Consider the following 11,505-nt stretch of genomic DNA (forward strand, 5'->3'; position numbering starts at 1 on the left):
ACAGCCAGCCATCAGAGGATCAGTGATTGGAGTCCTGATACTGCAGCTCTTGTGTTCAACCTGGAGAAAGTTTCTTTGATAATCTGCTACAAACTTAGCCTGAAATTATTTTCAGAGTGAAGATAGCAAATATGCTTTTAGATTCTTCATTTCAGAAATTAGTTTTGGTAGGAAAGAAGGGGACCTTCTCTCCTTGGGACCATTTCTGGGAAGTAGCACTCACTTTCACTCAGTTTTCTACAGTTAGGTTTTCGGCTTTCAAAAATACCAAGTCCTAGGCCTGCACATGGAGATGTAAAAGATCAGCATCATAACTCTCTTAGGCGTGACTTGTATATGAACTGTTTGGTGTCAAAAAAAGGCTAAGTGCAGTCCTTCAAGAGGGAAATTACATGGGGTTCAGGTGATCAGAACTATCCAGCAGGCCAATAAAATGTGTAGTAGCAGGACCCCCGTCAGTACAGCTGTGTAAGGACATGACAGTCTAACAAACGCACTGTGAGGCAGAGTGGGATTTATTTTCTTGTTGAAGATAGGACATTTATTGTTGCCAAAGACACAAAATTGTTCACTTGTAAAAATATATAAATGGTTGCAATAGCAGAGCACAACAGCAGTGTAAGATAAATGAACCCCAACTATTATATTTATTGTATTATCTGGAAACCAGTTCTCATGTTACACAAGGCTCGGGCTCGGAATACTGTCAATTTGTCGTTTATCTCTTCCCCCATGTAGGTTGTCTTGGGGACACACAGTTTTGCTTTAGATTTCGACGGTCTCCTGGAAGGAAGGTCTCGTTGTGTTGTTTTCTGGACCAATTGGACAGAGATCTACCCATTTATTTAAAGGTTGGAAATCAGGAAAAATGAAGTTGATTTATTTTGGGTAACGTTAATTTATGGGTCTTCACATGTAGATTTAATGCTTGAAAAACAAAATCTCTCATCTTCAGAATGTTCTGAAAGACAAAGGTCAGTAGATGTCTTCTGTAGCGTGTCTTTATCATAATAATTACCTAATAATCGGTTCCATTAACCGTTATTTAAGTTTGGTTACTGTGGGTTTTGGACTGCAAGGAATTAAATTGAAGACCAGACCTATTTTGTTACTGACCAGAAACCTGTAGATGAAATTGTAAAAAGCATTACTTTTTTGGAAACATGAAGTGCTTTATAACTTAAAAGTGAAAAAAAAAAAAAAAAAAAAGTTGAGAGGTCTCTCTCTGTTTCCACCCTTCATTTTTTTTGAAGATGGAGCAGTTACCTAAAGAGGTAATGGCCAAAAAGATGTTCTCAGCATGTCCTTATGGAACGTTGAGGCCTTGAACTATGCTAGTGGGAGGCTGATTCTCAAACTCGGTTTAGATCTGTTTGTGGGAAGGACAAAGCTGATGTTTTATCTTTGCAATGTGAGACCACGCTTCCATAATATTACAAGAATCTTTTATAAAACCGTATCAACTGAAAAACGAGTTTTTATCTTTTCAAGTCAGTGTTTTAGGATTTTTAACTGTTAAAATCTGTTTAGTGCTACCTTGCAAAATTAGGAGTGTTGATTTATTCCTCAGGAAATTAATTCTATTTTTGCTTCCGTGGTGTGTCAGGAGAGTGTAGATAGATAGAAAAATAGTAAAGCCAGAAAGCACAGCTGTTTCAACACACTGGTGTTTTTTCTTTGAAGTACTTATTTGAAAAAAGTAATGCAAATAAACAGAGTAATCCTTCTAGCATATTGTATCTAATCAACTTTGGTGCTTGCAGGGAAAGAACTTATAAAATGCCTGTGGAATGTTTCAGAAAGAAGGACAGTATCAAGCTATTGAGTTGAATGTTTTCTTTTCTTTTGCAGAAAGATCCAGCATATTACTATGGCTATGTGTATTTCAGACAAGTTCGAGACAAATCATTAAAAAGAGGCTATTTCCAGAAGGTAATTTCAATTCTTTTAGGAAAATATTGATTTGGAAATTATTTTTCAGTGACCTCAGAGGAACAGGGAGAGTATCTTGTTCTCTTAACTAAATTCTGTTGTTGTTTTATAGTATATTGGTCTGATTTTACATCAGTTAGGCTGTGTTCCCAGCTGCACTGTGAGAACCAATTTTTTTGTTAAAAACCAAAAAGTTGGGAACTTCTTTTGTTTGCAGTTGCCTGTAGTCAAATCCGTGATTGGCTCGCATGCATGAGAAAAATCACACTTGACATTCTCTGAGGATAACCAGTAGAACTGCAGCAGAACTGAGAGAAGGCGTGAACTGAAAATGACATTTTTGTTTTGTTACTCTTCATTTCAGTCGCTGGTCCTTATCAGCAAGCTACCTTACGTCCATCTCTTTCGCACCATGCTTAAGCAAATAGCACCAGAATATTTTGAAAAAAGTGAAGCTTTCCTGGAAGCAGGTAGTGGTAACCCTGTTATGTTGTTCTGGAAGAGCTCTTGTGATATCACATACTTCTTTTGGAGAAGTAACAACCAGCACTCTCACATTCTGCTTTATGTTTCTGTCTTCTTGCATGGTAGAGGGTTGAAACTTTAGCAGGCTTGATTTCTAGATCACTGAACAGAGATAATGTGATTTTTGGGTCCTCCGTGGCAGAGCTGAAGCTCCCTCTTAGAACCAGCGAGGGTTTCGTTCTATGTTTCAGGACTGGCTGTTCAGCACAAATAGCTGGTGGCAATCCTTAGTTCGTACCCTTCACAAATAGAGGCCTTTGGGGCACTCTGGCAACTTTTGTTAAGCAACTGTGTAAATATCATCTTGCATGGGGGAGTTTTGTTTGGTTTATTTTTTTTTTATTATTGTTACTTTTTGACCAAAGGCAAAAAGCAGCAGAGCAGCACTGATAAGAGGTGCCTCAGCCTTGCTGTAGCACCTAGAGCCAGAGAGGACGAATGAGAGTTACTTGTTCTTAGCCTAGAAGTGCCCTATTCTGTGTACGGTGATGTCATTGTGCTTTCACTGAGCAGTAATTGTGGGAAGCGTAAAAAAGGGGGTTATTTTGTGTTACGGACAAAACAGGCTCTGCAGAGACTACCAGAATTAGTAATGGTATTCATAACTGTGTACAACAAAGTGCTAGAAAACTTTCTAGCCAAGCTAGAGAACTGGCTTTGTCCTTAACTACTGGTGTTTATTTCCATGTTATCTACTACGTTATCTATGTTATCTGCTATGTTCTACAGTAGGTAAAGTACATAAATGCGTGTGGTTTTTTCAAAATTTCTGAATATGTACTGTCATGGTTTCTCATATAAGATTTCTTCAACTAATTGCAAGTCTAGTTACTGCAAAAGATTAAAGACCAGGAAACTGTTTTCTAGGAATGAAAAGCTTTATCATTCTAACAAAGTGATACATTAAGTATGTCAAAAAGGCTGTAAAACTTTCTTTAGAGTTTAGAGTGATCAAGAGGTAAGCAGAACTGTTGTGGGCTGTCAGCACTAATTTAAAATTGCAGTGTGCACGGAAGTGATTACAATATCACGGATAATATATGATCATTTTCTTTTAAGTTTGTAGCGACGTTGATCGTTGGCCACCACCAATTCCAGGGAAAATACTGCATTTGCCTATTATGGGCATTATACTGAAGGTAAATACTTCTGCTCTTATTTTTCTCTGAGAGTGTTTTCCCCTGCATTTATGTTTAGGTACTCGCTGTATTCCACCTTGTTTTCAAGCCTTGTTGATTGATCCAGAGGTTACAGTCAGACGTACATTCTTAGCAGATACTCTCAAGTTTATGGCTAGTCACAGGTACATCACCATCAAGAGGAAGAAGTTTCTGAAGGTGTTTGGAAGGCAGTTCCGATTTAATAAAGCAGTGTTCTGGGTGCTGGGTGATATTAATGAGTGTCAGATATGTCTTGTTCTGGTATTGCCTGCGTTTATCTCACCAGTACTTCTTATCTGGGAGTTGAAATTGTGTTCCTGGAGTAAAGCCGTAATTACTGTCTTCAGTGATACCATTCCTGTTTTTCACACTGACCGCTTTTAATTGTTGTGTATGAATTACATCCATTTGTGCACACCAGCTTACACTACGATTAAAGTTGTAGTACTCAAGACTTACAGATTCAGGCTGTGAGCTCAGAAAAATATGGTTATGTTGTTCAGTCCATTTGGATTCTGCCTTATACCCACCAGGATGTCTGATGCTTCAGGAGAGGATTTTGTCTAAAAGTAATTCTGTACCACCTTAAAACCCCATAACTTTATTTCAGATAATTCTCTCCAACATTTAAACATTTTTATTGAAATTATTTTAATAGTTGTGACTAATGTTATTAATAATATTCTTTGAACTGCAGTGTAATTTTCACATTCTGATACTGAGTTTGTGGTGCAGTAGTACCTAGTGTCGCACATTGATTCTTGTAGCAACCACCCGTAGTCATCAGCTACATATTCATTGTTGTATGAATGTTCTGTAAATTAAGCATCATATCCTCTTTAAACGTGACCTCTTGTCTGTAAGTCAGCATTTTAAGTCTCTCCTGAACTTCGTACAAGAAAAAAAAAAATCTTTCTTTCTCTTTCAAAGTTGCGGATTCCAACATACCGTGACAAGCCTGGAACAACGCCAATAGCACAGAACATGCATCAGGTAGAGATTAGATTCTTCTGTTGTACATAACCCCAACGCAAAGCAAAACAGCTGCCTTCGTTCTTTTACTTTAAACTTGTTCATGAAAGATTGGTAGCAGATCCTCAGAGTTTGACAATAATGAAATGCACCGTTTTTGAAATTTTGAGTGGAGGAATCTGAAGTTGGATTCTTCAGAGAAAAGGTATTCTAACCAAGTTACCCCAAATGCTTTAGAGGGATGACCAGCTCCTGGAAGAGGATAGTTGGTTGACAAAATTATTGAACTTAACAGCCTTTTAACGGGTGAAACTGTACTTAAGTAGGAGTTTTTTTGGAGGATGAAAACTGAGTGAAAAATCTTTAGCAGTAGAAGATGGACATAAAAAAAAAAATGTCTGTGCCTTCACATGCTGCGTGACTGTTTAAAACAGCTTCAGTATTTTATGTCTTTTCTGGACTCAAAGTCACGTGCCTGTAAGCGGTGTGCATCTTGGGGAAGATCTTGCTTTTAACACACAAGAATAGTTACTTTTGGAGATAATGTAGTGTGTGCCGTCTACTCTCTGTAAGCATTTAAGGGAAACTATTTCATTTAATACCCTAGGTATTCTGATGACTAAAACCCAAGCATTGCGATGTCTTTTAGGCAGACGCTCAGATCTCCATGGCTTTACCGACTGTTCATGAAGTAGATCTTTTCAGGTAGGAGTCTGGACTGATTTATTTCTAGTTGTGAATTCCGCAAGTCAAAGCTTTATGACGGTTCCATAACATAGAACTCAAAGCTTGCAAGCTAACATTTATCAATATTGGTTTTAGTATTATTTTCCTGTTAAAACTGGCTAAAAAATAATGTAGACAACTTGCAGGCTGAAACTGTAATAAATAGGAAAGTTCACCAAATGTTCCGTTTTACAAGAGTATTTGATATTTTTCAAATTACTATTAAATACCGCTGCAAATTTCCTTTTTATCCAGAACTTAATTAAATACATATTTCTTCTGGTTATGTGAAGTGTATTAAAATGCCTCAATCTGGTTTTAGGTGTTTCTGTCCCGTGTTCTTTCACATTCAGATGCTTTGGGAACTAGTACTGCTAGGAGAACCGCTTGTCGTGATGGCACCGTCACCATCAGAATCTTCAGAAACTGTGTTGGCGCTCGTTAGGTAAACGTAGTGGAGCTTCCTACCTAATGACTAAACGCGTAGTTGTAGATGGCTGCTGAGAGCAGCTGTCTTTGAGCTGAATAACAGACCGTGGCAAATTTCACGTGGCCTTGTCTTTGATGAAAGCTTGCACTGCATGCATACACACGAGCTTCTCCTCTTTCTACCTTGCAGTTGTATTTCCCCATTAAAGTACTGCAGTGATTTCAGGCCGTACTTTACCATACATGACAGTGAATTCAAAGAATACACAACTCGCACACAAGCCCCGTAAGTAAATCAAACTTTGTTGTGAAAGTGTTGCTCAGAGTCACTTGTGACCGTGAATTCGTTTTAAGATACTGCTTCACTCCTCAATTTCTGTCATTAGAGAATTACGCTTAGACTCCTTATCGATAAGCTTTATCTTAGAGTGGCGTACTCAGCTGTTCTGTTTTCAACCGGTTGGATAGGATGAAGAAGTCACAAAACAATGTCATAATTAAGCTGCATTTGAACTTCATAGGATACTTGTGTACAGAATAGGTAACGCTGCAAATACGAAAGCAGGAAAAGGTTTGCTTTTCCCTGGGGGTCTGTCTGTGCAATACCAGTTCCACAGTAGCTGCTTGGGAAATGGTTCTGTAATTGTTTTATTTTTAAGGAGTTAAACAAAGTGACTTCTAGAATTCAACATCCATACAGCTGTTTGTGAAGTTAATCCAGTGGGTGTCCTAGCTGAGACAATAATTTAAAAAGTAAATATCTCTTCACTACATTTTTTGAAAAAATGTTGTCAATAATTCAGATTGGTTTTTTAAGAGTGTGAGTTTACAAAAACAATTGTATGAAACTCTTTAAAGACACACTTTTCTCCTCTTCATTTGTCTTTGAATCCTACTTTTTATTTTGAGAACATACACCTCCAATATTTCTTCTTATGTTATTTCAATGCAGCTTCATTTGGGAATGGAGTGCATGTGTTAGATTAACTTTTTAATATATAAATAATCTTGATCTAATGTTTTAACAGACAGTGGCTGTTGGGTTGGATGTTTTGTTTGTTTCATTGGGTTGTTTGGAGTGTATTTTTCCTCTCAAGGGAATTGCAACTATTGCCAGAAATACAGCGGTGGAAAAACATACAATCTGAAATATAGTGGCTATTTTTGTATTCCACGGGAATGATTATGCAGCATGTAATTTAGTTTCTAAAAACAATTCCAGGAAGAATTTGGTTAAACTTCAGTAGCCCGTGTTTAAAATTACATCTGCTTCTCTGTAGCAAAATAGAAAGGTCGTTCAGTACGAACGGTAGTATTTGAAATAGGGCGAGAATTGCTCTGGCTTTCTTACAGAAAACCAAAAAACGGGGAAGATTGGAAACAGGCTTTTGAAGCAATGGCTCTGAGAAGGGAAGAGTCCAGATGATGCAGATTCTGGGTGTTCCTCTAGCGAGAGGGGAGCAAGGGCATGTTTTTCATTGTGATGTTTTGCTTTGTCATGCGTCTTCAGAAATTACTTCAGTGTTTTCAATTCAGATTCGTGATATCAATATGATAGATTAACGTGGGGGGGAGGGTGTTGAGAAAATAAGCCTGAGAAGGAAGTTAGATTAGACGTGTTCTTTTGAGCATCAGTTGGCTTCTCAACTGATTCTTACGATGTGACTGTGAAAACAACATGAGGCAGAACATGAATTGATAAGATCTGAGACCTTTTTATGGACCTTGGTCTTTATCATTTTGGAAGAGAGATTGTAAATCATGTATGATAACACTGAAGAATCACGAACAACATTTGCAAATCCCAGTGAATTTAAATCAATAATGCAAATGAGTTTACAGAATTATAGAAACAGCAAAACTGGGTTCAAGGGAGTGCGGAAAGATATATCTGGAATAAATTTTTTTCAGGGGAACATACTTGATCAGCAGTAGGACTCGAAGTGATTTTTCTGTTGAAGGTTGAGGCACTTATGCTAAGCTCTTACAGAACTGTGATCAGATTTTTGTCGTCTCTGAATGCCTAATGAATTTATGAATATATATATACACAGTTATAATTAGCAAGTGGAGGGAGGAATGAAAGTTAGAAACATCTGCAGGTTAACATAGAAATTGATGTCCAATTGCTATTACAATATAGCTGAGAGAATTGATAGGAAATGTAAGAAAAATGACTCGGTTTTCTCCTCACCTTGCCTTGAGAAACAGGAAACTGAAGGATAGCGTTCAGAAAGTCTTAAAATGTGGATTTTTAAAAGCAGTCTGAAGAAGTGCTGATAACCTGTTTTTAACATGCCAGTTCCAATGAGGCTGGCAGTTACACTCTCCCCTTAGCTGATGTTTGGGTGTAACGTGGACGGCAGCTGCTGTACGGAAAAATGTGTGGATATCTCATCATACTGGGCTGTAAATCCCAGATTCTGCAGGCCTGGACTGTAGCAGCAGCCGTATGCTCTTACTGCCTCTTGTTCTCCTGTACGTATGTACATCCTCCTTGCTATTTTCTAAAACTTTAAAACTTCTGCTAACATACTGTGTTCTTAGAGGCCACTTAAAATGTAAGTCTTAAATGCTAAAGGAAAATAATTTCAAGTCAAGAATTGAAGTTGATCTTTTGTATTCGTTAGGTCAGAAGATCTTAATGTCATATTTTTAAAATTGATATTCTTTTTTCTAGACCATCTGTCATTCTAGGGGTGACGAATCCTTTTTTTGCTAAAACGCTTCAGCACTGGCCTCACATTATCCGAATTGGAGATATTAAACTTCCAGGTAAGGTACAAATATCTTCTACAGTCTGGTGCAACAAGATCTAACACTGTGCTTATTTACAAACATAGGGATTTTAGTTCAATTCATTTTGCCTAATACTAACCAAATCCTCATGGATATAATTCTGTCAAGTGAAATTAGGCACTTGAGTACTGTCTATCTTGTATTGCCAAATCTAGTGTATTAGATGCGAAAGAGGTTAATTCTCATTCGTATGTTTTGCATTTCACACAATCCTGGTTTAATATGTCTACCAACAAGATATTAAAATGAGAAACATCATTATTACTGATGTTAATTTTCGGATGAGTAGAATGTGCCCAGCAAGTGCACAGAAAATAAGACCTATGCGAAAGCTAAGCTTGAACGTTACAATAATATAGAAAGCTGTTTGTTTACAGTATTTTGATGCTATATGTCTCATCTGGCAATATTCCAGCACTTTATTATGCTCACGTTGGATGATTTCCTTACACGATTCATAAGAATTTTATTGTAATCTTTGGATAACATGTCAGTTGCTAGACTGTAATAAAATCCTGCAGTATTCCAGTTACTACATGAACTCTCTGAATGTCGTTGTTTTCTGTGACAGGTTCACTATTCTGTTCTGAAAGTGGGAATGTGTAAATATCCAGTTAGCATAACAGAGCATGAAATTCATTTCTGTAGAAAAAGTTACGTAAAATTTTTTACTGTACTGAATTAAGGATCACTTGCTGTGTTCAGTATGATTAGCCAAGGCTTTGTTTTGCTTCAGAATACCGTGCCTGTCCCTGCTTCAGAGTACTGGTGAGGGTTTGGGGAGTGTGGGGAGTAGTTAGCTGGCTGCAGCTGTGTAGTTACGGTGTGGAAAGTAAATCTTAATTAAACTGTAAAACTCTGCAAAGCCATGTACGCAGGTTGCTTCAAATTTGATACAGAGTTTCAAGTATGAAATACTGAAGTTTTGGTGCACTCTGTGAAGTGCTTAGTCGGGAAGTTCTAGGGATGCATCTGTCTGCCTTGCCTCCAAAAATTTAAATTTTATTTCTTTGGGAACAAAGAGAGGACTTGTAATTGTTTTAATGTGGGAGGTTTTTTCCCTTTTCTCCCCACTCTGCAGTTGCAATAGCCATTTATTCTATTCTGTTTTCTGAGGCCGAGTATCCAGTCAGATCTAAGAGGAAGGTTCTGCTGAGGCTGCAGGGTTGTTAACAGGGTTTAGGGTCTTCTGGCTGGAGAAGGATATATTTGGAAAACAAAACAAACTTAACTCGGCCTATGGAAAAGGAGACTTAAATTCATTTTCTTACAACATTTAATCCATGGCTACTGTTGTCTTTTCTTGTCTACAATTTTTATTTTAGCCAAGGTACTAAATATTTGTTCCTGAAAGCTTTGACCCTAAGGGGGAGCGAAGGAAGATGGAATAAATTTTGAAATTATTGAAATGGTTATTCACTGCTCTGTAGTCTTTACTTTTCTTTGGTTGCTTTGATTCACAGGTTCGTACTTTTGGGGTTTTTGTTTGGTTTTGTTTTTTCCTTTTAAACAGGAAATCCTTATATCAAATGAAAAGCCTGTATGCTGTTATTCAGATGTTTCTGGATGTACTTGGATGTTTGACGGTGTTTCTGACGCTTCTTACAGTAATAGATAACCTTCTAAATGAAAGTATCCGTTTCTAAAAGTCGGTGCAGTGTATAGCACATCAGCTGCAGTGTCCAGTAGTAGCGGTGGAGATTTCAAGTAAGGCGGCTTTAAATGTTTTGGCAGGTGAAGTTCCAAAGCAGGTGAAAGTGAAAAAACTGAAGAACCTAAAAACTTTGGACTCCAAACCTGGTAATAAGTTGCCTCAGAGTTAAATCACCGGTATTTTAATTTTAAAAAGCATACCCCATTTTTCCTTTGGCTATCTGCCACTCTTTTTCTTCAGGTGTTTATACCTCTTACAAGCCATACTTGAATAAAGATGAAGAAATCGTTAAACAGTTACAAAAGGTAATACTGCAAGTCTCTTCTTCATGGAAACTGTTTTCTGTTCTGCCGTACGGTGTTCTCATTTAAGGCTGAGCTCTGGCCACATAACTGAAACGAATCTGGATTCTGATTCCTTTGCCCTGATTCAGGACTAAATAGATAAATACACACCCTCATTGCAGAAGAAGGGCTGCTGCCTTGCTAGCAGTTGCTACAAGAACAGGAATGGTAGAACTCAAGAAGTTAAGTTAGTAGTTTAGAGACTTGAACTGATGGATCAGTTTATCTGGTTTGGTTTTTCCACCCTTGGCCATTGCCCTCTAGTCTCCCTGGTCTAGAAATCTCATGCCTGAGGCATGTTAAGAATCAGAGCTTCCAAACTTTGATTTGGAAAAGTTTGGTTATAGAAATTTTCTTTTCTTGAATTTCTTTACATGAAAATAAATCAGCAATTGAAGGGATGACTATCTGTGCAAAGGGGCTTGACACTGTTGCTGTGCTTTCATGGTTCGGGGTAGTGGGTGCTGTGGGTAGACTTATGGCAAGTGAATACAGAAACACTGAAATAAATATTCTTAAAAAAACCCACCACAACTACTTCTATATTTTGGGGTAACAGACTTACCATGCTATTTTATTTCTCTTTTTAAGGGTGTCCAACAGAAACGTCCTACAGAAGCACAGAGTGTAATTCTTCGGCGGTATTTTCTGGAATTGACAGAAAGTTTCATAATTCCATTAGTGAGTTTTTAAACTAATGGGTCTTTAATATGTGTAATACAGAGTAGCTTTTTTGGCATTAGCCTGACCAAGTCCAGTGTACCTCTGAGGTCAACACCAGGTCCAGCGCTCTTCCACATCTTCATCAGTGATCTGGATTGTGGGGCAGAGTGTAACCTGAGCAAGTTTCCTGATGGTATAAAACTGGGAGGAGTGGCTGATACCAGAGGGTGATGCTGCTCTTTGGAGGGACCTTGACAGGCCAGAGAAATGGGCTGAAAGGAACCTCATGCAGTTCAGGGAA

The 11,505-nt window shown here is 37.9% G+C and overlaps 1 protein-coding gene across 1 annotated transcript in view; it reads left to right on the top strand.

Annotated features, from left to right (window-relative positions):
• Positions 1-687: 687 nt before the first annotated feature.
• The window catches only part of DENND6A (DENN/MADD domain containing 6A), a gene marked incomplete at its 5' end in the record, with an annotated part of 16,936 nt that continues 6,118 nt past the window's right edge, over positions 688-11,505 (top strand). The window contains 12 exons of the mRNA XM_010138243.1: positions 688-851; positions 1,852-1,932; positions 2,297-2,402; positions 3,517-3,596; positions 4,548-4,610; positions 5,239-5,294; positions 5,638-5,760; positions 5,935-6,030; positions 8,425-8,519; positions 10,278-10,343; positions 10,438-10,502; positions 11,133-11,222. Of these exons, the coding sequence (XP_010136545.1) occupies positions 688-851; positions 1,852-1,932; positions 2,297-2,402; positions 3,517-3,596; positions 4,548-4,610; positions 5,239-5,294; positions 5,638-5,760; positions 5,935-6,030; positions 8,425-8,519; positions 10,278-10,343; positions 10,438-10,502; positions 11,133-11,222 (1,085 nt within the window). The remainder of the gene's footprint in view (positions 852-1,851; positions 1,933-2,296; positions 2,403-3,516; positions 3,597-4,547; positions 4,611-5,238; positions 5,295-5,637; positions 5,761-5,934; positions 6,031-8,424; positions 8,520-10,277; positions 10,344-10,437; positions 10,503-11,132; positions 11,223-11,505) is intronic.

The sequence above is a fragment of the Buceros rhinoceros genome, unplaced genomic scaffold (genome assembly GCF_000710305.1).
Source record: "Buceros rhinoceros silvestris isolate BGI_N320 unplaced genomic scaffold, ASM71030v1 scaffold37216, whole genome shotgun sequence".
In the NCBI taxonomy this organism is placed as follows: Eukaryota; Metazoa; Chordata; class Aves; order Bucerotiformes; family Bucerotidae; genus Buceros; species Buceros rhinoceros.